This window comes from Manihot esculenta, chromosome 10 (genome assembly GCF_001659605.2).
Source record: "Manihot esculenta cultivar AM560-2 chromosome 10, M.esculenta_v8, whole genome shotgun sequence".
NCBI lineage: Eukaryota > Viridiplantae > Streptophyta > Magnoliopsida > Malpighiales > Euphorbiaceae > Manihot > Manihot esculenta.
Genome location: NC_035170.2, coordinates 29,328,460 through 29,354,433, shown reverse-complemented (window position 1 = coordinate 29,354,433; position 25,974 = coordinate 29,328,460). Strand labels below are relative to the sequence as shown.

At 27.2% G+C, this 25,974-nt stretch overlaps 2 protein-coding genes and 1 long non-coding RNA gene across 4 annotated transcripts; 1 reads left to right on the top strand and 2 right to left on the bottom strand.

The window, feature by feature from the left end:
• Positions 1-1,633: 1,633 nt before the first annotated feature.
• Positions 1,634-22,703, top strand: LOC110625235 (membralin-like protein At1g60995). Of its 2 annotated transcripts, none has more exons than XM_021770838.2 (14): positions 1,634-2,038; positions 14,768-14,830; positions 15,127-15,558; positions 16,649-16,730; positions 17,434-17,495; positions 17,675-17,769; positions 18,237-18,316; positions 19,174-19,257; positions 19,434-19,550; positions 19,890-19,975; positions 20,146-20,252; positions 21,483-21,574; positions 21,664-21,740; positions 22,049-22,703. In XM_021770838.2, the coding sequence occupies exons 1-14, from the start codon at positions 1,886-1,888 to the stop codon at positions 22,532-22,534; spliced, it is 2,016 nt and encodes a 671-aa protein (XP_021626530.1). In that variant the 5' UTR covers positions 1,634-1,885; the 3' UTR covers positions 22,535-22,703. The 2 variants fall into 2 exon arrangements, with proteins under 2 accessions (XP_021626530.1, XP_021626529.1); XM_021770837.2 differs by lacking the exon at positions 1,634-2,038 and adding an exon at positions 13,888-14,344.
• Positions 2,225-3,390, bottom strand: LOC110625246. Its single transcript, XR_002489553.2, has 2 exons — positions 3,270-3,390; positions 2,225-2,499 (listed from the first exon to the last, which is right to left on the bottom strand). It is a non-coding gene; the product is annotated as an uncharacterized LOC110625246 (long non-coding RNA).
• Positions 22,704-23,496: 793 nt separating the features above from the next.
• On the bottom strand, positions 23,497-24,747 carry LOC110625238 (dnaJ homolog subfamily B member 13). The gene is made up of 3 exons (XM_021770842.1): positions 24,576-24,747; positions 24,011-24,164; positions 23,497-23,938 (listed from the first exon to the last, which is right to left on the bottom strand). The coding sequence occupies exons 1-3, from the start codon at positions 24,745-24,747 to the stop codon at positions 23,497-23,499; spliced, it is 768 nt and encodes a 255-aa protein (XP_021626534.1).
• Between the last annotated feature and the right edge of the window lie 1,227 nt (positions 24,748-25,974).

Genomic DNA, 25,974 nt, shown 5'->3' with positions numbered 1-25,974 from the left:
TAATCTTATCTCAAAAATTTCAATTATTTAATTATTGAATGTATATATATATATATATATATAAATGAAAATCTATACAATTATGGATAATGGTTTTATTATTTAATTTAATATAAATTTATTTAAAAACATTAAAGTTTTAAATGTGCAAAATTGTTAAAATTTTAAGATAATAAGTATTAAAATATATTTGAATATTAATTAATTATATTATAATTTTTATCTTTTAAATTTGAACTTATTATCAAATATTTTTATATTGTGATAATTATTTTAATATTTTTAAATAATATTTAAATTTATTATTATTATTATTATTATATATATATATATGAATGAAAATTTATGCAATTATGGATAATGATTTTATTATTTAATTTAATATAAATTTGTTAGAAAATATCAGAGTTTTAAATGTAAAAACATAGTTAAAATTTTAAGATTATAATTATTAAATATATTTAAATATTAATTAATTACCAAATAAAATTAATTAAACTCAAAAAATTAACAAATTAAATCTAATAGTTTAATATTGTGATAATTATTTTAAAATTTTAATAGTTTTATTAATATTTAATTTATTATTTTAATAACTTTATTAATATTTAAATTTATTATTTTAATAATTTTATCTCAAAAATTTTTATTTTTTATTAAAATTTGAATATTAAAATAATTAATTTTTAATAATTATCCTATCTAATTACCAAATAAAATTAATTAAACTAAGAAATAAATTATAAAAAATGGAAAAAATAAAAAATAAATGAATTCATTAATAATAATAATTCAATTCAATTAATATTAAAATTATTATTTTATTTATTAATATAATGTATCATAAAAAATTTTGAATCTTAATATAAACTACTTATTTTTATATACAAAATTATTTTATTTAATTCATTACTTTTTAAAAAATATATTTTAACTTACAATAAAATTTGAATAAATAGAATTTAGATGTTAACAAACATATTCTATAAATAAAATTTAGTCAAGAATTTTTTCAATTAATTTAAATTTAAATAGATTAATAATATAATTAAATAATTAAAATAAAATATTTTAAATAATAACAAATTATAATTATTTTTTTTAATAATTAGTTTAACTTATAATAAAATTTAAATATTAAGAGAATTTTTTATGATGAAATTTAATTTACTTATAATTTAAATATTAAAAAATTTCTTTGATCAATTTAAATTTAAATAAAATATTAATATAATTAAATAATTAAATTAAAAAATTTTAAAAGTAATAAAATTGTAATTAATAAATTTATATATATATATATAAATTTCTTTTTATATATAATTTATGGTTTTATGTAATTTTGTTTTTAAAAATTTTTATTTTGTAAATGCTCGCATAACGTATGAATTTCTTTTGCATATTTCATTCTTTAACAAATTTATGAATTAAAATATAAAATACTAAAATATATAAAATTAAAAAAAAAAGTCGAGATTTGTAATTCTTGAGTGTGAATATGGTATTTACCTTGTTCTGCATTAGGATAACTCTATTCCTTTTCGGCTAAACAATTACCCATATAAGGTCCCAAAACGACCCCACAACAAACACTCTCTTCGTCATCTTCACCAGCTATGGCTTCCATAGAGAAATTGAGAAAACAATGAAACATAGCCGCAGATCACCACCGATCAGACCCATCATCGGAAGAAGATCAATGATCCAATTTCAAACCCTTCTTTTAATTCCTACAGCTTCTCTTCTGAATTTTCCAACTTCAAATACGTAATACTCGCTCACTTTCTGATATATAGAAGGAAAATTTTGATATTCTTTGAGGTAGATATAGAGATATAGACACATATAGAAAGGAAGGGATTGGGAGATTTGGAGAGAGGGAGAAATGGATTCAGAGCAAACTTTTATAAGGGTACACGAAAGATTCTCGCAGATGCTAACGCCTAAAGTTAGGGTTGCTTTGGAATATATCTATTTGTTCATAGCCGTCACTCTCTTTTGTATTCTCGTTGTCATGCACGCCAATTATGTTCAACAGGTGATTTTAATGCCTTCTCCTCTCCCCACCACCATTTTCAACGGTCTTTGATGCTTTTAATTTTGTTTGGGGCACTGTTTGTAGCTATTTGTTGTTTTATTTAAAATTGAATGATTTCAAATGGTGGGATTCTAAGCTTGGTGCTTTGTTCTGTTTGTGGAAATCAAATTCAGGTTAGTTTTTCCATTTCCAATTGAAATTACTGTTCTTTAGTGGTAGAAGTGAAATGGGAGGAAGTTATCAGATTGATAAAGGTGTAACATAGGCAAAATTTATAGGATACCCACAGAAAAGTTTTATCTAGTTAATTGAGCCAGAAAGGAGCGCAACGAAAAAGTTTCTCACCAATGCGTCTTCTTGTTTTGCGAGCAGGTTGGTTAAACCATGTCTTCACATAGTTTTGCCAGTGCTTTTTAAAGTGCCCATTAGGCACAACATTGTTATGTTTCACCATGTCTTACCTAAAAAATCAGGAAGAGAGTAAATGCAAAAATCTTGTCTCCAGAAATGCCAGGCATGGCATGTAACAGAACAGGTCATAGATTTAACAGCAAAATATTAAAGTGGAAAAAAGTGTAGGACATTAAAGGAATGCCCTACACATTAAAAGTGCATCACAAGCTCATTTTGATCCTCAGGAACATTCTCATTTAACCATCTTCTTCTCGGTTGTAACCAGCAAGCTACCAAACAACCATTTTTATAGGAAAGATGAAAATTGAAAGTTTTTTTTTTTTTTTGAATTTACAGTAATGCAACAAGCAGTGCATTAGGATCATCGACCATCATCTGAAATGCAATTAAGAGAAGAAGTACAAACCCATGAATAATGAACGCATCAAATGTTATGCAATTTCAGCTAATTAACTAATATAATTTAAATTTCTCACTTCAGAAAAAAAAAATGCAATTGATATACTTTTAAACGAGAAAATCCAAACAATAGATTGTAGTTGCTGATTCGCTAAATAAAACATACCACAAATCCCTGTTAAACTCCTAGTATGGGAAAGTGATTACCCAACAAATAGAGCTAAAATTAGCAAGATTAAAACCTAGATATCTAAAAAAAGTCAAATTTAAATTCAGTGGCTTCATACCAGCTAATACTAGATCCTAAGCAAATCTTCCATTTTCTTCCCTTACATAATACCAATTTCTAGGTAAACAAACAACGGAATGCTAAAGAAACTGAGTGAAGCAAAGAGGAGGAAAAGAAAAAGATGGAAACCTTGCAGAGCCGTGGAAATGCAGCACCTGGCAGGAAGAACCCTTCTCGCTGCAAAAGCCTAGATAGGGTTTCTATTATCAGAGACTATAAAGCAACGAGGCAACAAACAAAACCCTAGCTGTCCCTCAGGAGTTGGGCCGGTCCTGGATTTTTTTTTTCTCTTAAGACAGGCCCAAATAATTAAGAATTAAATAATCATTTATTTAAAACTTGACCAACACAATATATTGAAATATAGTTAAAATATTTAAAAAAATAGTCTAATAAAATTAAATTTTAAAAATATTTTAATTATTTTTTAAAATATATGAATTTACTTATTTATTATAATACTTAGAGGATTTAACATTTTATTAATGGCATTTGGATGCTATTAACATAAATAATTTACTTTTAACCATTTTTTATTGATATTGTTTATTAATATCTTTAAATTTTTAAATAATATCTCTTGCATATTTATCAATATTATTTTTTAAATTAATCATATTATAAATATAAATAAAATTTTTGTGTTGATTATATATTATGTAATTAATAAGTGATTGAATTATAAAATTAAAGATTATAAGTTAATGCAATTTATTTATTATTAAAATTATTTAAGAGTTACAATAAAATTAATATTAAGTGAAATATACATACTCTTATAATTAAAGATAAAAGAAGCTATACATCCATATACAATTTTAGTTACAAACAAACATAGATATAATTTTATTAAAATTATAAAATATATCTAAAAAGATATATAAAATCATCTCTTTAATTCAATTTTGCATAATTCTAGTTAAATTATTGATAAAAAATTAGAATCAAATCAAAGTAATAAATATAAATTTATTTAAATTAAATATTTATAATAACAATGATTCAATTTCGATTCTAGTATATATATGCTAAATATGGTCTACAACGAGTAAAGGTAGGTTTACGTTAAGTAATTGGACTCCATTTTTGTTAGTGATCGACTAGTCACTCTTATAAATATGCCTTAAGAACAACTTGACTTGTGGTATGAGAAGATAATAGTATGTCTCATATAACACACCTTTTAAATAAATAATTTAAAAAGAAATTATAATTATCATATCTGACTTGATCTTTACTGTTAGAAAATTATGATTTTAGTTTTTGAGATTGGACCCAATCTTATAAAAAAAAATCTATTAGTATTTTAATATTTTAAAACATCTTATGCTGATAGTTTAAATGAATTTTAGGATTGATTAATATAATTAAAGAGAGTGTTATAGCATTTGTGAATTTAGTTTATTGATAATTGCATCAAAATTGAGTTAAACTCTCTCGATTCTCAGCTCTAACTTAAGAAAAAAAAAACAAGAGTGATTTAAATTTAAATTTATTATAAATGATATGCATTTATTGTGCAATCGGTCGGTTCGGTTTCAAATCGAACCAAACCGAAAAAACCGAAAATCGAATTGTAAAAATATTAAAAACTAAAAAAATCGATTATAAAAATAGAACCAAACCGAACCGAACCGATAAAAATCGGTTCGGTTCGGTTCGATTCAAACTGAAATCTATATTTTTTAAAATTTTTTTCTTCTAATTTTAGTAAAATAATTCAATAAATGTTTCACATAAATTTATCAATAAAAATTATCTGAATATATCTATGGATAATATTTAAAAAATTCATATAAATCCATATAAAATTTAAAAATATAAATCAAACCAATGTTTTAAATAATAAAAATATATTAAAAATCGGTTTTTCGGTTTTTCGATTATTTAACACGTTTAAACCGAACCGAACCGAAAATCGAATGAGTTGAAAAATATTAACCGAATCAAACTGAACTTTTTGATTAACCGAACCATTAAACCGAAATCGATCGGTTCGGTTCGGTTTTTCGGTTTAAACCGATTTACGCTCAGCCCTACATTTATCAAGTTGACAAAACCGCACTAGCTTATGCTTTGGAATATTCTGCCCTAATTTTTCCAATCTTTTTGGGCAAATGTTACACATAGTGTAGCAAGAACGAAATTGGTCAAATTTGCTCTTTAATTATGAGAAAAAAAAAGTATAAAAAAATATTTTATGATTATGCATATTATTAAATTAAAATTTGAGATTTGGTTTGCGATAAAATAGTACCTTTTAGTAAAATTATAATTTTGAATAAATAGTGTTAGTGAATGCTGTCATGAAAAATAAATTTTATTTAAAATATTTATTTTAATGATAAAATGAACTCACTTAAAATAAAAAATTAATTATTATTTATTGTTTTCTCATTTAGGTGTAATACTGAAATGAATTAATTTTAATTTTAATTTAATTTTTTATTCATATTCGTTCGATTCAATTCGATTTAGTTTTTAATATTAAAAATTTTAATTATTTCGAGTTAATTTGATTTTAATCAGAAAAAATTATTAAAATTAAATCAAATTTATTAATGATAATAATATATTATTTTCAATAATATAGAAATTAGATCATATCAGAATTAAAATATTTTAATTAAATTTTAAATTATTAAAAATAAAATGTAAAAAATAAAAAAAATTATTAAAAATTTAAACCGATGAAATTAAATCGAATGAAACCGGTTTGATTCAATTTAGTTTTTTATTAGAATTAATTAAGTTTGATTTTTATAAATACTAAAATTTTAATTTTCGATTTATTCAGTTCAGTTCGATTTGAACCGAGTTACGAATGCTCACACCTCCCCTAACCATTTCAATCGCTATTGAAGCACCTGAAATATAAATACTTCCAAAGAAAATGAAAGTTTTTTTTATTCTCTACGTATCACAATGCATAATGCGAAAAATAATTAACTTATTCACTTATGCAATAAAGAAATTAGCAAATAAATGTGTTAAGTTTTGTATAAAAACTATTTAACAATGTGCTCTCCAGTATAATAGTAATCATATGACATAAGCATGAAAAAAAAACATATTATTACTTATAAATAAAGATTTATAATTCTTAAGATAATATAAAAATCTACTTATCAAGAGAAGAGTTGATTTTTATTAAATTTAGATTAATTATATAAACTCAACAGACTCTTGTTTTTCTTTTTAATTTTTCTAATCATCAAAGTTTTTGATATTTTAGATTTGTGATTAAATTATTTAGACGAAATTCTCAAATTAAAGGGTATGTCGGAATATTTGAGACAAGCACTTTCAGATGATACAAAGGCAATTGATCTTCTCTTTCTTTGTGGCAAATTTTTCATTTGGCAATTGAACATTAAAAAAGCACAATTGCAGCCAAGTTGGACTTTTTATTTTCCAAGTATAAAATGTCACACTAAAAAAAGGTGGCTAGTTTTTTTTATCAGGCTTTATATTATTTAAAATTTGTATGATACAGATTACATTTTATTAAATAAGTAAAGATTTAAATTTATAAATATGATTTAAATAAAGATTTAAGTTCAACTCCTCCTTCTCTATAATAATAATAATAATAAAAAAAACTCAAAGGGGAATAGTTAACTGGTAACAATCACAATTAATGTTTGAAAAAGACAAACATAAACATTTCTTACGGATATATGCACAATTTAAAGACGGAACGCTAGTCAGCAATTACAGTGTAAATTTAGTCAATATATAATTGTCATAATAAATAATAATTTTTTAATTAAATATTAAATAATTGATTTGTCACTTTTCTTTTCATTTTAGGTGGAGAATTTTATTTTCATCTTTTATGAGTTAATTTGATTTTGAGGATATAAAATAATAATAATAATAATAATAAAAAATTTTTATACTAAATCAGCAAACACATGGTTTATTACAAATGTGAAATTTCTCAATAATATACATATAAATCTCACCAAGGGGATATAATTAACGTAAAGCATAACTTAGTTAAAGACATCTTAAGCTAATTAAAATGACACTAAGCAAGGAAGGTGATGATCAAACATGTCATTTCCAAGGTGAAACTTCTTACACTTGTTCCCAAACTGCCTGACCAAATAAGGAGTTCTGATTCTTTCTCAGGCCTCTAACTTGCAGTCGACCATTGTTATCACTATAAAAGACAACTCCATAATCTGCATCATCCTTTGAGAGACGGTGAGCCATCACAAATTCGTGCCATTTTGGTGGCCGAAGAAATGGTTTCTCATGCTCACCAGTTTGACGAATGGCCAGTATGAATTCCCATTGACGATCTTGTGCATCGCATGCAGTAAAGTCCCTCTCGTAATATCCATTCTGAATCGGAAATTGCTTCAAGACTTTGGTTGGAATGATTAGCTGAGCTTCTCTATCAGTTTTTCCAAGTTTCTTGCTGAAGACTTTTGTTCCGTTTGGAATATCTCCCATTATCTCCTTCTTGTGAGCCATAGCTCTCTGACTATTCTGAGCTCAACTAGCAGAAAGTGTGGTAGACGAAGAAAACGGGATATGGGTATTTATAGAATTTCTATAGTTGAAGATGCATAATGATAACCTTTCACAATCAGAAAATTTATAATGTTCAAATATGGGTCGGGTCATGATTGTGATTGAATCTATGTCGTATCAGAAAAAAAGTTGTTGAAAGAAACGCAACGTACTAGAAAGATAGAATTTTTCTTGATCTCAGCGGGCCCATGAGCCACTCGCTACTAAGCTTCAGCAGTTCAGCTAAGATATGTATCGGATAGCTTTAGAAATTATTGATCTCAGAAGAAAATTCCAAACCAATAGATCAATGCATGGCTGTTAAACCCACTAATTTTATTGAAGAGCATTTGGGTGGTGACTGGAAAATTAATTACGACCTCAACTCGTGGATAATTATACATCTTCTTAATTTGTCTGAATTTGATAATGATCATTAGATTCTGTTCTGTGTTCATACTATGACAGCACGTGCATTTTGTAAGACTTAGACTCACCTATGACCTAGATTAATATAAACAATAGCATACATTTTAAAACTATGGCATTTCATTGGACACATATCTGAAACACATGATTTTCTTATCTTCACAAGAGAAAACACCAAGTTGTCAGTCGGATGTGTAATATTTTCAACACTCTAGAACTTTTCTGTTCGCTTTAGTAGTTTTGAGTTGGTAAACCTTTTTAGATGACGTATATTGCTTATGTGAGTTGGGCAGACCAGGGTAATTGAATGCCAACATGTAGATGGCTCCTAAACGTCGGCAGTCCAGATGTACATGGCTCCTAAATCAATATTTCTTTGTTTTTCATTTTAATTAAAAGTTTCAACGCTGGATTGGAATAATGAATCTAAAATTTAAATATTTAGTTATGGTTGTTATCACCAGAGGACCCACCTGTCACTAATAACCACTTGCTCTTGCTTCTGCTTCTTGCAAGTCTTATAGATATATATATTAATTGACCACGTCTCTATTTATTCTTTAATGGATCTGCCGATCGCAAATTCAGATTAATTAAAACGGTGAAATTATTTGCTCTCTTAATAAATTTGGTTGGCAAAATAAATAATATTAAAATTATTTAAAATTATATTAAAATTTGATTTTAAGTATAATTTTTAAAAAGAGAAAAACTAAATATTTAATTTTAATCATGAGTATGATTCTTAATAAAAATCGTAATTGAAACCGAACAATTGTACGTGACTAGTGCCCAATAGAAACTCTGCACTTGTTAATTAGCAGCATATGTAAAAAGAAATGGAGTTCACAGGAAAATCATATTATTAATTAAGTCCTAAAAAATTAAATATTAAATGTTCATTTTTTTCCAAAGGTGATGCGATGCGATGCGTAACAGATTCCCAATGCAAGAATTTTCACGGTGTGGACAGTGAAAGGCAAGCGTTTTTCTTCACAGATGCCGGATTTTCTGGATTTTGACTAAATTAATTTTGTTTTTATATTATTAATTAAATTAAAAAAATTATTATCATAAATTATAATTACAATAAAAGCAGATGAGCCGTTGATTATTCTATCCCACGATGTTGGATGAAAAAAAAATCGACTCTTTTTAATTTGTATAAAATTTAAAATACTTAAATAAATTATAAATTAAATTTAATAATTCATATAATCTAAATTAAAATTAATTAATTTTATCAAATAAAAAATTAATTAATATTTTTTCTAACTACATGTATTATGATTTACACTAAATCTATGTATTAAAATAAGCTTGGGATTTAATTATTCTATATTTGAAAATAAACATTTTATCACCAATACGGGATAATCAACTGATGTTTTCTACCTCAACAACTACTTGCTTTTTGCCTCGAATAAGTTCAGAATTAAAATAAATAATTAATTTTATTACATATCTTTCCAAAATCTTAGACTAATAATCCAGAGGCTACTTGCAAATCGAATAAATGTTTAACGTACGACGACGGGCTATACGTACCTGCAACCTTATCTTCTTTGTAAGAAATATTAAGGTTTCAACTCGTCTTCTTGTTGGGAAAATAAAGCTTTCTTTTGATTGCTATACAGTGAATAGTCCATGTACTGGTATTAATAAATATTTCTCTTTTCCTTAATTATCAGAAATAATTATATTAATATTATTAAATTCTTTATGCATATTGTTAAGGTAGACATATAATCTCCAATTTCTAACCATAAATACAATCTATTATTACATTTTTTTTATTCAGACATAAAGAAATCAGTACATGTTAAAGAAAATAATACAGAGATAAAGAGAAAATTCAAAATAAGTAAAAAGAAAAAGAAATTGAAGAATAAAAATTAAATTAAATTAATATAATATTGTTTAATTTAAATATTTTAATTAAAATTATTTACTTTAATTAAATAATTAATTATATAATCGACCACTTAGCCAAACATATTTATGCATGTTAATTTAGCTTCAATATGAATACGTATTATTGAATTGTAATTGAATAATTAAATTAAATTAATGAAATTTGATTATTTTAACAGATATAAATTCGATTCAATTATCTGTTAATATTTTAAAAAATGATAAAATTTTCTGTTACTCGAAGGCTGACTCTTAATTTCATAAAATATTAGTAAATATTAAAAAATATTTCTTTAAATATATTAAATTAAATATATTACAATTAATTTTATTATATTTTAATAGAAAATTAAAATAATTTATTGCTTTAAATAATCTTTAAAGTAATAATTCTTTTATAAAAACATAATTTCAAACCAATTCTTTAATGGAATGTTAACGGCAACCAAACCCAACTTTTAGTTTGGAGTCCATTCCATTATAGGTGAGCATTCGGTCGGTTTGATTAAAAACAAAATTGAACTGAATAAATCGAAAACTGAAATTTTAGTATTTATAAAAATCGAATCAAACTGATTTTGGTTAAAAATCAAATCGAATTGAACCGGTCTGATTTAATTTGATTCGATTCGATTTGATCGGTTTTAATTTTTAATAATTTTTTTATTTTTTACTCTTTATTTATAATATTTTAAAATTTAATTAAAATATTTTAATTTTAATATAATTTAATTTTTCTATATTATTAAAAAAATATATTATTATCACTAATCGGTTCGGTTTAATTTTTTCGATTTTTTTTTTATTAAAATCAAATTGAACCAAAATAACTAAAATTTCTAAAATTAAAATTTAAATCAAACTAAAATATATAAAAAACCAAACTAAATTTTTAAATCAATTTTTTCAATTTGAACCGAATACTGCGAACCCTTACCTTACATAGCTTCACGCAAAACGAGCAGTCTCTTCCATTTACAATTTAAATTATTTTTTTAAATTAATTTTTTTTCCAAAAAATCAAAACCCATTAATTATTGCAATATACAATTGAATGGTGCATAATGGATTTTTTTTTATAATTTTAAAAAATTATCAAAAAAAGAATTACGATGATTTCAATCCATAATAAAGTGAGACTTTTATCTCGACACCATTAATTATTAATAAATAGTAATATTACATTTAAAATTTAATTAAAAATAATATTTAATTAAAACAAATTATATTTTAATCTTTTATAAAATATATAATTTAATTTATATATTTATAAATTTAGTTATAAAATTTTAGTTTATAATAAATAGTTTCTTTAGTTATAATTAATTCTGTATTTTTATAAATTAATTTCTAAATATTATAATTATTTACAAATTAATCTCATTTATTTATTAAATTTGATATCTTATATTTAAAAATAAATTAATAAAACTAAATTAAAAATTTTTGTACGATATATATATCTAAATTCAAGTTTAATGAGTTTTTCCTTATTTAATCTTTTCTTTCTCAATGATTTTTTATTTAATTAGAATAAAAAGAAAATATCAAATTTTTATTTAATTATTTTTACATATAAAATATTAAAATTTAATAAATAAAGAGACTAATTTAAAAATTAATCTATAAAAATATAAGAATTAATTTTAATTAAAAATATAAATCAAAATTAAGAGATTATTTTATTAATTAAATAAAATTTAATGCACTAAATTTAAAAACTAAAATATAAATTTAACTAAATATTAAATAGTAAATTATAATTTATCCATGGTAATTAAATATATTAAATGAAAAGTCTCAATATCTGAAAAATATAATTTATTTCTAAATTTATATAATTTATAGAATAAATATTTTAAAAAATATTATGATATTTATTAGTAATTTTATTTTAACTAGTTTTAATCAACGTGCATTGCACGTTTAATACTCGTTAGATATATTAATATTTTTTTAAAAATTTATAATATAAACAAATTATTATCTAAATATTTTATATATTACTTTTTATTTTTTTATTATTATTTAATATTTAAATGTGTTATTTTAATAATTTTATGTTATAAATTTGACTTTTTTTAAATAAATAAATTTAAATTTTTAGTATTTATATAGAACTCAAAATTTAATTTTTTTATTAATTTTTAAATTCAATAACAAAACGGTCATCTCCTATAAATTTAAATATATACAAATTTCAAAATTTATTAACTTTAAATTAATTTAAATAATAAAATTATTATCTACTAAAATTTTAATTATATACTTAAATAAATGTAAATTTTACATATTATATATTTATAATTAAAATTTTTAAATGTTAAAATTTATATTAAATCCAATAAATTATTTTTATTATAATAAAAAATTTAATTCTCCTAAATTTAAAACTAATAATATTAGAAATTAATTTCACTTATTATAATAAGCTTTTAATAATTATTAGTTATATCAATATTAATATTTATATTATTTTAATTTACTTATAAAAAATATTTATTAATTTTTATTATAAATATAATTGATCAGTTATTATAATATATATAAAAATAATTACAGAATGATTTTTTATAGGCTGTAAAGGTGAGTTATATTGCATTTAAATTTTAATTTAATTAGACAGTAATTATTTATTTTATTATTTTTTTAAAATTATTATTATCATAATAAAATTTAATATTTTTAAATTTAAACTATTAAATTTCTTTTATCAAATTCTTTTTAAGAAAAAATATTTATTTGAAAAATTTGTAATATATTTATTAAAAATTTCTAAATGTATAAGTTAGTGTCTTATTAAGATTTTGTTGCTTCAATATATATTATAGTTAAAAAAATTAGATAATATGATAATTTTTTTAAACTATTTTAAAAATTTTTTAAATATATAGATAATATTAAAATAATTCATATTTAAAGTTAATTATATATCTTATAATTTTTATTTTTTAAATTTGAACTTATTATCTAATATTTTAATATTTTCATAATTATTTAATATTTTTAAATAATATTTAAGTTTGTTAATTAATAATCTTATCTAAAACTTTTTAATTATTTTAATTATCGAATGTATATATATATATATATATATGAATGAAAATCTATACAATTATAGATAATGATTTTATTATTTAATTTAATATAAATTTATTTAAAAAATTAAAGTTTCAAATGTGCAAAATTGATAAAATTTTAAGATAATAAGTATTAAAATATATTTGAACATTAATTAATTATATTATAATTTTTATCTTTTAAATTGAACTTATTATCAAATATTTTTATATTATGATAATTATTTTAATATTTTTAAATAATATTTAAATTTATTATTATTATTATATATATATATATGAATGAAAATTTATGCAACTATGGATAATGATTTTATTATTTAATTTATATAAATTTGTTAAAAAATATCAGAGTTTTAAATGTAAAACATATTTAAGTATTAATTAATTACCAAATAAAATTAATTAAACTACGAAATAAATTATAAAAAATGAAAAAATAAAAAATAAATGAATTCATTAATAATAATAATTCAATTAAATTATTAAAATTATTAATTTATTTCTAAATATAATATATCATAAAAAATTTTTGAGTATGAATTAAATATAGAATATTAAAAATAAAAATAAAAATAAAAATCTATTCACTTTCAAATTAAATTGCATATTCATCAATTCATGTAGTATAAACACAACAGAGAATATTAAAAATACTAAAATATATAAAATTAAAAAAAAAAAAAAAGTCGAGATTGGTAATTCTTGAGTGTGAATATGGTATTTACCTTGTTCTGGATTAGGATAACTCTATTCCTATTCGGCTAAACAATTACCCATATAAGGTCCCAAAACGACCCCACAACAAACACTCTCTTCGTCATCTTCACCAGCTATGGCTTCCATAGAGAAATTGAGAAAACAATGAAAAATAGCAGCAGATCACCACCGATCAGACCCATCATCGGAAGAAGATCAATGATCCAATTTCAAACCCTTCTTTTAATTCCTACAGCTTCTCTTCTGAATTTTCCAACTTCAAATACGTAATACTCACTCACTTTCTGATATATAGAAGGAAAATTTTGATATTCTTTGAGGTAGATATAGAGATATAGACACATATAGAAAGGAAGGGATTGGGAGATTTGGAGAGAGGGAGAAATGGATCCAGAGCAGACTTTTATAAGGGTACAAGAAAGGTTCTCGCAGATGCTAACGCCTAAAGTCAGGGTTGCTTTGGAATATATCTATTTGTTCATAGCAGTCACTCTCTTTTGTATTCTCGTTGTCATGCACGCCAATTATGTTCAACAGGTGATTTTAATGCCTTCTCCTCTCCCCACCACCATTTTCAACGGTCTTTGATGCTTTTAATTTTGTTTGGGGCACTGTTTGTAGCTAGTTGTTGTTTTATTTTAAAATTGAATGATTTCAAATGGTGGGATTTTAAGCTTGGTGCTTTGTTCTGTTTGTGGAAATCAAATTCTGGTTAGTTTTTCCATTTCCAATTGAAATTACTGTTCTTTAGTGGTAGAAGTGAAATGGGAGGAAGTTATCAGATTGATAAAGGTGTAACATAGGCAAAATTTATAGGATACCCACAGAAAAGTTTTATCTAGTTAATTGAGCCAGAAAGGAAATAATTTTCTTTTTCTTATGTATTGTCATTATCACTATTATTTCTTGATCCTGGAATTATGACTTTTTAAATGGAACTGATTTTTTTGGCAAATGAAGCCTGGATGTTCCAGTGAGCTCTCTGGTGCTGAAACAATGGAAGCCCAGCTTATTCAAATCAAGGTACGCAATTGTTACAATATCTTCAAGCTGGAAAAGAAGAGAAAAACATAGTCAGCTAGAATGTCTTTGTGCTGAGAAAAATTTTTTTTTTAGCTTATTTTCTGATCCATCAATTTTAAACTCTATTTTTGCTCACATTATTATTATTTTTTTAAGGTTATAGTTATCTTAACCAGTAGTAGTCTTAATTTTTCACATTAACAGTTTGATTGTAATACATTTGTTTCCTTAATATTTCGTCTTTAGATTGGTTTTACTCTCATACATAGAATACTGGCATCTGTTTGTTTGTGTAGATAACCAGTGCAGGCTTGTGGTCACACAATGAGTCTGAATCCAGTATAGCAGACAGTCCCATAGAGGAGACTGTATCGGATAAACTAGTATTGCTAGATGTGGATGAAGATGGATTAACTTATCTGGCTCCGAAGTTATGGATGAATTGGATTGGTTCGAGTGCTAAGAAAGGGAAGCTAGCATTGAAATTCTGGAAGACTGACTCTGAACTTCTTGAACATCAGCCTGGAAGCTCTCCCAGCAGTGACAGCTCTGCGCCAGTTGATGATGTTGCAAGAATTGATAAAGTGGAGACACGCAGTAGTTTCCCTGTATCAGCCAAGGAAACTTTTAAAGCAGCAATTGTTCATTTTGGCAAAAAGTGGCACAGGCGATTATCGTTCATTTGGAGATATGCAGTGCAACTAATTCAAAGCTTCCAGAAGTTGTGGGTGAGTTGATGAAAGAAAACTCACGGCTGGTGCTGGATTTACATTTCCCTGGTCCCCTTTTTCCTGTCCTCTCATTAACTGAATCAGAAATGGATAAAGTCAATAGTACTTCATAACATATTGGTGCACTTATTTCTATTGTGTTCATTTCTAACGAGTCCTTTCACATGACATGACAGCTTATACATTTTGTATGCATGAACTACTTGTAACTATGATACATTGTGCCGACTGCTGAAATATAATTCAAGAGTGAGGACGCCCAGGTTTAGAACTCTACTATTTTAGGTCAAAGGGACTGTAATCTGAAAATTTAAACTGGTAGGTGAGAGACCAAGAACAAAGTTTTATTCTCCAATGGTGGCTGATAATTATATCTTTTGTGATATGCAGCTACTGTGCTAGATCAATAATTTAGTGTAGATGAGCGGTCATGTAACTTTTACCATTTTTCTTTTGAAAGTAACATTGCCGTGTAAAATTTTGACTGGCCTTTTACATTATAATTTTATGCCTATTGATTTCTCTGGTTCTTTTCTAAAGCATGGTGTATTTTGATTAGTTTCTGCTATTTAGTGTGCTTTTGAATCTCAAACTGAGTTTTTTAGCTATTTAGGCTCAATTAGGTTGGCTCAATCGGAAATATGAGGCTATATAGTCCTTCATTGTTTATGCTATGTCTGGAAAAGCTGTAAAATAGGAGTGAAGTAAATTAAGTGATGAAAAGTTTGTAAAAGATTCCATATTTCCTTTCTTTGAGAAAAGGGAGAAAGTGAAGGGGAGGAAAATGACAAAAAATTCTCCCCTTGGGCTCACACCTTCCTCCCAAATATGGAAGGAAAATGGGGTAAAAGGGGGGTAAAAAATTAATCTTTTGCCCATAATATATTGGGTGGAAATTGTGATGAAAATGAGTAAAATTAACCCTTTGTCCATAATACAATTTGAGAGAGAGAAAGAGGGAGACAGAGAGAGAGAATTTCAAGCTATTTGATTGATTATAAGAATATGCTAACTGCTTGACTTACTGATCCTTACTTGATTTTCATGAATTAATGGTTTCTTTGCTTAACTGTAATTTCAAGTGCAGAATATCACAGGCATCCATTTAAATCTTGATGTTCCCAAGTGGATGAGAATATTTTACTTGGACAGGCTTAACTTATATGCAGGTAAACTAGTCCCTTATTTAGTTGTTTATCGATAAAGATACTGCTGTATACACTAAATAATTTGATTTTACATGATGCATATACACTAAATAGTTTGAAGCTATCTTAATTCTGTCAAGGTAGAACATCTATGTTTTCTTTTGCTTGTTTTTAGATCCATATTTGGATAAAAGAGGATCTCAAATCATAGCTTGACTGCAGGACTATAAATGAATTATGTCTGTTTTTAGAGCTTTTGGGGAATAAACTAAAAGCTCTTCATTATTTATTTTTGTCCTTGATGAGGTTATGATTCAGTTATCTATGCTAACAGGTTTCTTGGTGTCATGTGTGGCAAAACTTACTTAGAGATTATCTTTTAAGTTCTTCAGGGATATTAATACTTTCCTGGGTTTGTGTTGATATTAGATTTACATTCATCTGTAAAATTTTTGGTGAAGTTTTTAACATACAATGTAGATGCAAGAAATTGGAAAGATGAATTTTGTATTCACATTATACTGTAAATGCACAGGCATTAGTATATATTATAGACTGTTTTATCCCATTCATGATTTTCTTATGTTGCAGCTGTTGTTTTCTTCAGGATTCATCTATTGTTCCAAACCTTTTTATTTGACATTTTTTTAGCTTGTCATAATGGCCTTTTCTGTACACCCGTGATATGTATTAATACAGTAAGGTGTTCTTCTATCTGTTTCAGTTCAATGGCTAGAGAAGAAGAGCAAGGCATTTGAACCAACTTATTTATACACCATGGAAAAGGTACATTTTCATCCTTTTCTTCTTTCTAAATCTTTGGTCTTCCAACTTCCATTGCATGAATTTTTGTTGCATTAGATGCTAGATATGATAAGAGTTTTTCACAGGTTTGGACAAAAAATTCTATCATATTTTTGAAGCCTATTTAGTCTCTGTATCTGACAATTTTTTTTGGCTCTCAGGGTTATTTCTTGCTTCCTGAGGATGCTAAATCCCGGCATAATATACGTACTGTTAACATTAGCATATCAGCTCGGCATCCTTGCTTTGGGAACAGGTCATATTTCTTAGCAATAAAATATGTGCTTGCAATTGACAAACTGTGCCTATTAGTTATATTTTCTATATTATAATATTTATATTATTGAACATCAAGTGGCAAGGATTTTGTAATCTGCGGCTATTGCAGGGCTTGAAAAATTATGGGTTTGGTGTTTGAAATCATAGAATGGATTGAGAAATTAAGAGTTTGAAAAAGTCATATGACTAAAAAATTTTCTGCAGTGGAAACGTGTTTGAAAGGATTGTTAGGTGAAGTTGTAAGTGATAATGAACCTGACCCTTTCAGCCCAATGCTTTTTGAGTAGCCAATCATATAGTAACCGTTTATCAAAAGCTTCATTTTTTTTCTTCTCTCTTTTGCTGTATTTAATATATGAAATAAAGCATATAGAACCTTGCAATGTTTATTGTTGGTTTTATGCATCCTCTTTCTCTACTTAGTGAATACTTCCTTATTTCTAGGTGGCAGCAGCTTCTCATTAACAGAATTGTTGGATATGATACCATACTGATGAATAGTTTATTGAGTTCTCCTGGACAAGGTATAAACTCTAGTCCTGACTCCTTGCACTTGTTTAAATAGGAATCTTCTTTTTTCAATACATCACTAGAAACTAAATATATAATTTAAATAATCAATGCATAAGCTCATCTTGGTTCCCATTGCATGAATACATTTTTCTCATTTTCTTAGTTTGAAGTCTCTTTTTTTAAGCTTCATACTTCTAGAAAGTATTTCAGTTGCTAATGCAATAATTGTTGTCAGTTTTTCATCACCTGGCAACAAATATTTGTCATGATTCTGTATTTTTTAGTCCTAAGATTTGTTTCTACTTGCTGCTACGATTTATCAAGGGTGGCATCTTTCAACAAGTGTTTACATGGATGCTGTTCTAATGCAATTTGCATAGGTTGCACAAGTAGCTTTCTCTTGGTTTCAATAATAGAACCCAAGGGACTCCGGTCATTTAGATGGTCTTCTGGGTTCTGACTCATTGTTGCTTTTGTTTTTCAGAGGTTTTAAACTGCCATTTTCTCTTGTCACTGATTTGTTGTGTGTTATGAATTCAGAAATTCATCTGCACTGAGATTGCAGGTTAGGAGCTTGTATGTCAACTCAAAAGGTCACAAAATAAAGCATGGAAGCGAGAGAGAGAATGCATATGGAAGCATTCATGCACACTCACAACATTATTACTTTGTTTCTCCTTTTATCTGATAAATGCTAACTATAAGAATGAGTAATTTGGTGTTTGAGATTTGATATGATATGTCTGGTCTAAGTATCAATATATGGAACTATCATCACTAAGCATGGATGGATATATGATGCATCTTTGGCTTGTTGAGTTTTAGTTATTTCATGTTTGACCTAAGCATGTTTTGAGTCTCTTTGCAGGCTATCTTTATAATTTTCAATCAAAGGAGTTCTACAATCTTAGTTATCCACAAGAACCAGCAGAAGGTCCTGCAAGATTTGGAGGTCTGATTTGGGTGGTTGCGACCTTTATTTATTTTTTAGTTATTTTTAACCACCAATATCCTTTTGGTGGTATTGGTTCTTGCTAAATTTAGCTGGAGTTCTGGACTATAGTTTTGAGTTGGTTTTTAATTGATGGATACTCTGATGAGCTATGTGTTCTGTTGGCTTCCTTGTAGACTATCTTGTAACCAAGTGTGGCGTGCTAATGATGTCACTATTTGTTTTCTTCACCACCACAATGTCAGTATCCTTTACATTGCGAGAGACACAGACTCGAATGCTGAAATTTACAGGTGTGCTTTCTTTCAATTTGCACATAGAGGATATAACAGTTTTATCACTATTCAATACATGCATCCTTGAGACCGTTTCATTTTCTTCTAATTAACATTTTGCTTTACATCTTAAAGTCTTGCAAGTAGGTTCAAAGTTCAAACTGTTGCTTAGGTTTCTAGGAAGTACAACCAGTGTTCTGATTGTTTATAAAATGGGTCCTCTATCTTTTGGTATCTTTTAATGTATTAGATTTTAGATACAAGGCAACCATGCTTTGGATACCACAAGGTGTTGTACCTTCAATTTCCCTTTATTTTTTGATAGCATTGCATGTTCACTTTTTTGAAAATTTTCAGTGCAGCTTCAACACCATGCTCGACATCGGCTGCCGACCTTTCAGTTGATCTTCGTGCACGTGATTGAGTCACTCGTCTTTGTTCCTGTAAGAAAAAAGATCTTGTTGAGTTATTACTGATGAGATATTCTTTTCTCCAATAACGTTCAGTGTTTGCTTGATATCAGCTTATAATTTAAATTCTTATTCAGTGATATTTGCTCCAGTAGTTCTCACTGGCAGTTGATGACTGATGGAGTTCTCCATTGGTTTTGCAGATAATGATTGGGATCCTATTTTTCCTTTTCGAGTTCTATGATGATCAGCTGTTGGCTTTCATGGTCTTAATTCTTGTTTGGTTGTGTGAACTATTTACACTGATCAGGTCACACTCCCCCTTTCTCACATATGTTACGCATAACTAACTAGATGTGATATCTACTTGTGCATTACTGTCGCATGTTATATAAAGAAAGAAATGTAAAGGTGGAATATTTTGGACCAAAATAGTGCACTTTTTGGGAAGACTGCTTGATACCAAACAGCTGTATAAAAAGATAGCAATTACCTGTAGAGAGGCATTCTGAACTGAATATGAGAAAACGTCTTTGTCACTCTTCTCTAATCTTCTACTTCTATTTCTAGTTCTCTCTCAGATCTATTTCTGCTTCTTCTCTCTGTTACTGATTTTTACAGTTCTGATACATTACAGTTATTTCTGATTGATGGTCTATATTATGGCCATATTTAGGTTATGGTAGCCTACATAATTGTTCTGGTTACATAATGTGATCATTTCACCCTACACCCATGTGGGGCCTACTCTTTATTCATGTCCTTTTCCATAGAAGTGGGAGGCTCCTAGCGGGTAGGTGGTGAAAATGAAGTAATAAGGGTCAAATATATATTTACTCCCTTGTACTATTTGGGAATAATCCATTAAACACTTGAACTAAAATCAAAACATAGAACACTTGATTAACCATGAATTAGTAACTTCTTTTTTTTTTTTTTTTACTATTATCTAAAGTTTGCTGAATTATCATAAACTAACAAAGTTTTTTTAGTCGTATTGAGGGTAAATTTGTCATTTACTGGAAATTTAGAGTACAATCACTGAAATTTAAAGTAGCAATAAGTTGGACTATTTATTTACTTTTTCTGGACAAGTCAATGGTGACATGATTGATTTGTGTTTATTTGTTATTATTTTTACAAGTTCATCTATTTAGTAGGTTATAATTTTAGTTGGAGTATTTAATGGGTTAATATCAAATAGTATAAGGGTGCAAATATTTGTGTTCTCTGTTGGACATAATGGCTTGAGATCTTTGATTGGGATTACAATGGATTTGATAGCTTTGTTGACACTAGGTGCTTTAATTCTGGAAATGGTCTAAGTAGCTTGAGGTCTAACCATGATTCAAGGGTTCACAAATACACATTAGTCGCTTAGATGTCAGATCAATGTATAGATCATGGTGCATCCCCTACATATAATACTCAGCAGAGTCATCACACCTTTAGCGCTTGTTCGCATATTTTAGTGTGTATGTGCAAGTGTCCATGCTTATTTTGTACCTTTATAATGAGATTTTGCTCGCTGAACTTGCAGTGTTCGCACGCCAATATCAATGAAGTTCTTTCCACGCTTCTTTTTGCTCTATTTTCTGGTTTTTCACATCTACTTCTTTTCCTACGCATATGGTATGGACCTAATGCTCTGTTTTATTAATCTTTCTTTTAGCTCGAAAACCTTGCTTTTATCTGAGGATATTGATCAAATTATTTTCCAGGTTTTTCATATTTGGCTCTTTCTACAACTGCAGCATTTATGCAGCATCTTATTTTATATTTCTGGAACCGATTCGAGGTAACATTCATAACCTTCTCAAGTATTTGGCAGTTTTCCTGTTTGAGGTTGAGGTTGAGGTTGGAGTTGGAAGGAGAGAAGGAAAAAAAAGGGCCCTCTTTGAAAAAGGAATATTTTAGATGTTGAAAAAAAAGAACAATTTTAACGAAGTTGTTTAGTTTTTTGGAGTTCTTGTAACCAAAACATGTCAAATTTTTCTTCAAACCAATTTGCATAATCTCTTCTTTTACGTTGCAAATTTGTTAATAGGGCAAAGTTCCATCTATAAATAATTCTGTATGTTCGTCTGTGCTATATGCATATCTCAGGTACCGGCTTTACAAAGGTTTATGCAAAATAGACGGTCACAGCTTCAGCAACACCCAGATTTCCAAATCACATCCTCTACAATTCTGGCATCAACTCTACACATTACGAGATTGAACACGAGGAACGAAGGTCCTGTTACTATGAACTTGCCCTCTGGTCCTGGTTTTAGACCTAGATCTGAACAAGCAATGCCAGCAAATGAAGGAGAACCACCTGGGCCTCAACAACCGGTCGGAAATGACAACCTTGGCAGGGTTGGCAACACCATGCAGATTCCAGGTCAAACAGATCTTCGGCAACCGGAAACTGGTCCCAACCCTGGCTCCATGAACTCATTTAGTTCACTACTGTTATGGATCTTAGGAGGGGCTTCTTCTGAAGGCCTTAACTCACTTTTCTCAATGTTTAGAGACGTGAGAGACCAAGGACAAGTTTATGCCGACTCCTCCAGACCAGAAAACAGGACGAACCAGGATGTTCAATGATGATGAAAATTTCTTTTGAGAGGGATTGCAGTGTTGGTTTTTACATCAGATATCTGTATTTCATGCTAATCACATAATAGATCATGGGGTATACTGGAACTGTTGTATAGAAAAAGCAACATGTATCATTATTATCAAACGTTAAATGTCAACTCTCTTTTGTCAGCCATTAAGGCAGCAGAGGAACATCAAAAGCAAACTGGTAATTATAACAATTAATGGGCAACAAAACAGCAGCAGCTCTTTATTCTCCAACATCAACGACTTAAGATTCTCCCCTCCCTTAACAGAGTCTCAATTCCAACCATCTTGCACACAACGGGCACGCAAGTATGTTTGGATATGGTGAAAGTTGAGGGGAAGGAAAATAAGTAAAGGAAAATGTGACTTATTTTACTTTAGTTATTTTCTTTCTGAATTGAAAAGAAAATAGAGAGAAAATGTAACTTCTTACTGCTACTTCTTACTTATAAGAGAAAATAAATTTATTTTCCTTTTATTTTCCATCAATTCAAACATGATGAGGGAAAATAACGAGTTAAAAGTAAAATTTATCTTCTTCTACTTATTATCCTCATTCACCTGTAAGCTATCAAACAAAGTGTTAAAACTAATATATGAAAATTATTTGAAAATAAATTATTATCCGTACTCATATTACATAAGTTATAAATTTAAGATGAATTTTATTTAATTTTTTCATAAAAAAACTATTTTTTTTTTAAATCCATCATAAATTCGCTATATTTTATTTTTTAAATCCATCATAAAGAAACTTTTGTTTATTTGTTTTCGAGTTTATCGATTTTAATATCTCCAAATTCCCAGAAATTTTTTGAACCCCACTGCCTTCACAATTAGAGAACGAAGCCCATGCACAACATCAGTTAAAATTATAAGGCAACAGTAGGAGAAATTATACTCTATTTATGAAATTAAATATCATAAATTTATAGGGATAATCAAGAACATTCTTGTAGAATACTGGAAGCTTCAATCCTTTGTTCATCACTCAATTCAAATGGAAATTCAACCAAAAATTTGATACGTAAATCACCTCTCCTTCCTTCTTCTTTAGTTGGCATACCTTGACCTCTAATAATCTTCACAAACCCTGGATATATAATATCATCAAATGATAAGCACATTTTTTCTCCTCCTAATATTGGAACTGAAATTGTGCAGCCTGTAAGAGCCTGCAACAATGGTATCTCAAGCCCAATCTCCAAGTCGTCACCTTCTCTTTCAAACAATGGATGTCTCTTTTCATCAATCAATAAAATCAAATCTGCTGGGTGATATCCTGGTCTTTCGTCACCTTTTCCTTCAAATGTAATCTTTGTTCCTTTCTTCCATCCGGGTTCCACTTTTATCATCAGGATTTCTTCTTCCTGATCCATTATCCTGCATGAAAATATAACGTGGGTTACGTAATTATCTCTGCATGCATGGGGAATAAGAAATATAGTAACGTACCCGTTTCTGATTACGTTTCTATTGATCTTGATTTTCTTGATGCATCCATGCCAGAGCTCTTCTAATGTGCATTGAAGCTTCCTCTCAACCGGGGGAGGTGTTTTCCGAGCAGTGGATTGAGAGTATATAATAGGTGTAGTGTTGCCTTTTCGGGTTGAATTTGTTACTGAAGGAATTGCTGTATCAGAGGCCCTCCTTCTACCAGTGCTTTTTGATCGGTAGATATCTCTCGCCGGAGAGCTACTCCGGCTGGCGTTTCTCGACTGGCAGGTGGGACTTGGGGAAGGTGTTCGTCTCTTTTTACTCAGACTCTTCAAGAGACCAGAAGGCCGTATAAAGAAAATCTCGTCCATGCTTTTATGGCGATTACAGGAATCTTCTGAAGATGGCACATCTCTTAGTATTGGTGGTGTTGTGGGTTCATATTCAATTGGGTTTTCTTTAATCTTTTTCTCATTAATGGCCTGAAATCAAAGAAATTCAAGAATCAAATAAAAAAAAAATATAAACAGATTTTCTTAGGCATATAGAATTTTCTGACAAGATTATAAATTTACCGTGTTGTCTTCATTGATTTGGTGGAATTTGTCTTGTGATTCAGCTTTGTTGGATGGATTCTTGTCAGAATTCTTTTTCGTAATAAGAGACTTGTATACTTTACACATATCTTTAATGGCTGCATTCTTAGAAAATATGCCGTAAAAGTCTAGTGTCGGAGAACGTTGAGAATCTCCCATGGCAAAGAACAATAGTTTCAGAGAAAAGAAGGAAAGAGGAAGAAGAAGAAGAATGGTAAATTGAAAATTAACCAGAAAGAAAGTGTGGTGCAAAATGGTATGAAGCAAGAAGCTAGCCTTGGTAGGAGGAGCTTATATTAGGCAGAATCTGTTAGGAAAATTTTCTGCTTAATTATGTGGTATTAAAAAATTATTAATATATTTTTTAAAATTGAATTATTAATTAATAAATTTTTTATATTATAAAAATTAAATAATAATTTTTTTAAAGAAAAGTTAATAACGGTGCTTGCTGTACATGCTTTTTTTAATTTTTACGTGGTGTTACTATATTTAGGGAATTTTATTAAATAATCTAATATTTTCCATTTAATGTTCTGTTATTTTTTTCTTTTTTGGAATTTATTTTAATTCTTGGATCAATTAGTTCTCACTGACAATGAATTTGCGAGAAGTAGGGGTGAACATTCGGTCGGTTCGGTTCAAAATTGAATCGAACTAAATAAATTAAAAATTGAAATTTTAGTGTTTATAAAAATCAAATCGAATTGATTTTGATTAGAAACTGAATCAAACCGAACTGATTTGATTCAATTCGATTCGGTTCGGTTTAATCAATTTCGATTTTTAATAATTTTTTTATTTTTTACTCTTTATTTTTAATATTTTAAAATTTAATTAAAATATTTTAATCTTAATATGATTTAATTTCTCTATATTATTAAAAAAACATATTATTATCACTAATCGATTTGATTCGATTTTTTCGATTTTTTTCTGATTAAAACTAAATCGAACCGAAATAACCGAAATTTTTGAAATTAAAAACCGAACCGAAATATATAAAAAATCAAATTAAAATTTTAAATAAATTCAATTTAATCAACTTTTTTAATTTAAAGCGAATACTGCTAACCCCTAACTAAAAGCATCAAATATCAATGGATCGATACAAGGATCAATAGTTGTTTGTTACAAAATATAAGTAATCTCATACACTATTATTTTTTGTTTAGTATGATTTATTTTATATAAAAAAAATTAAATAAATAATTATAAAATTATTTAAGATTTTTTTTAAACAAAAACTTTTTAATTAAAAATAATTATTTTTTATTTTAATTAAAAAATTATTAAAAAATTTAATTAAATTAAATTTTTATAAATTTTTTTATAACATGTTGATTAGACCCTACACCGGATACTTGTACGACAAGCACCTCACTA

Bases quoted from the DNA above. Each gene is read 5' to 3' on its own strand.
- LOC110625235 (XM_021770838.2), top strand. From the start codon at position 1,886: ATGGATTCAGAGCAAACTTTTATAAGGGTACACGAAAGATTCTCGCAG. The intron at 14,831-15,126 runs GTACGCAATTGT...TTGTTTGTGTAG, and splicing joins CCCAGCTTATTCAAATCAAG to ATAACCAGTGCAGGCTTGTG. The intron at 16,731-17,433 runs GTAAACTAGTCC...TATCTGTTTCAG, and splicing joins CAGGCTTAACTTATATGCAG to TTCAATGGCTAGAGAAGAAG.
- LOC110625238 (XM_021770842.1), bottom strand. From the start codon at position 24,747: ATGGGAGATTCTCAACGTTCTCCGACACTAGACTTTTACGGCATATTT. The intron at 24,165-24,575 runs ACAACACGGTAA...TAACAAATTCAA, and splicing joins ATTCCACCAAATCAATGAAG to CCCGAAAAGGCAACACTACA. The intron at 23,939-24,010 runs GTACGTTACTAT...ATTTTCATGCAG, and splicing joins AGAAACGTAATCAGAAACGG to GATAATGGATCAGGAAGAAG.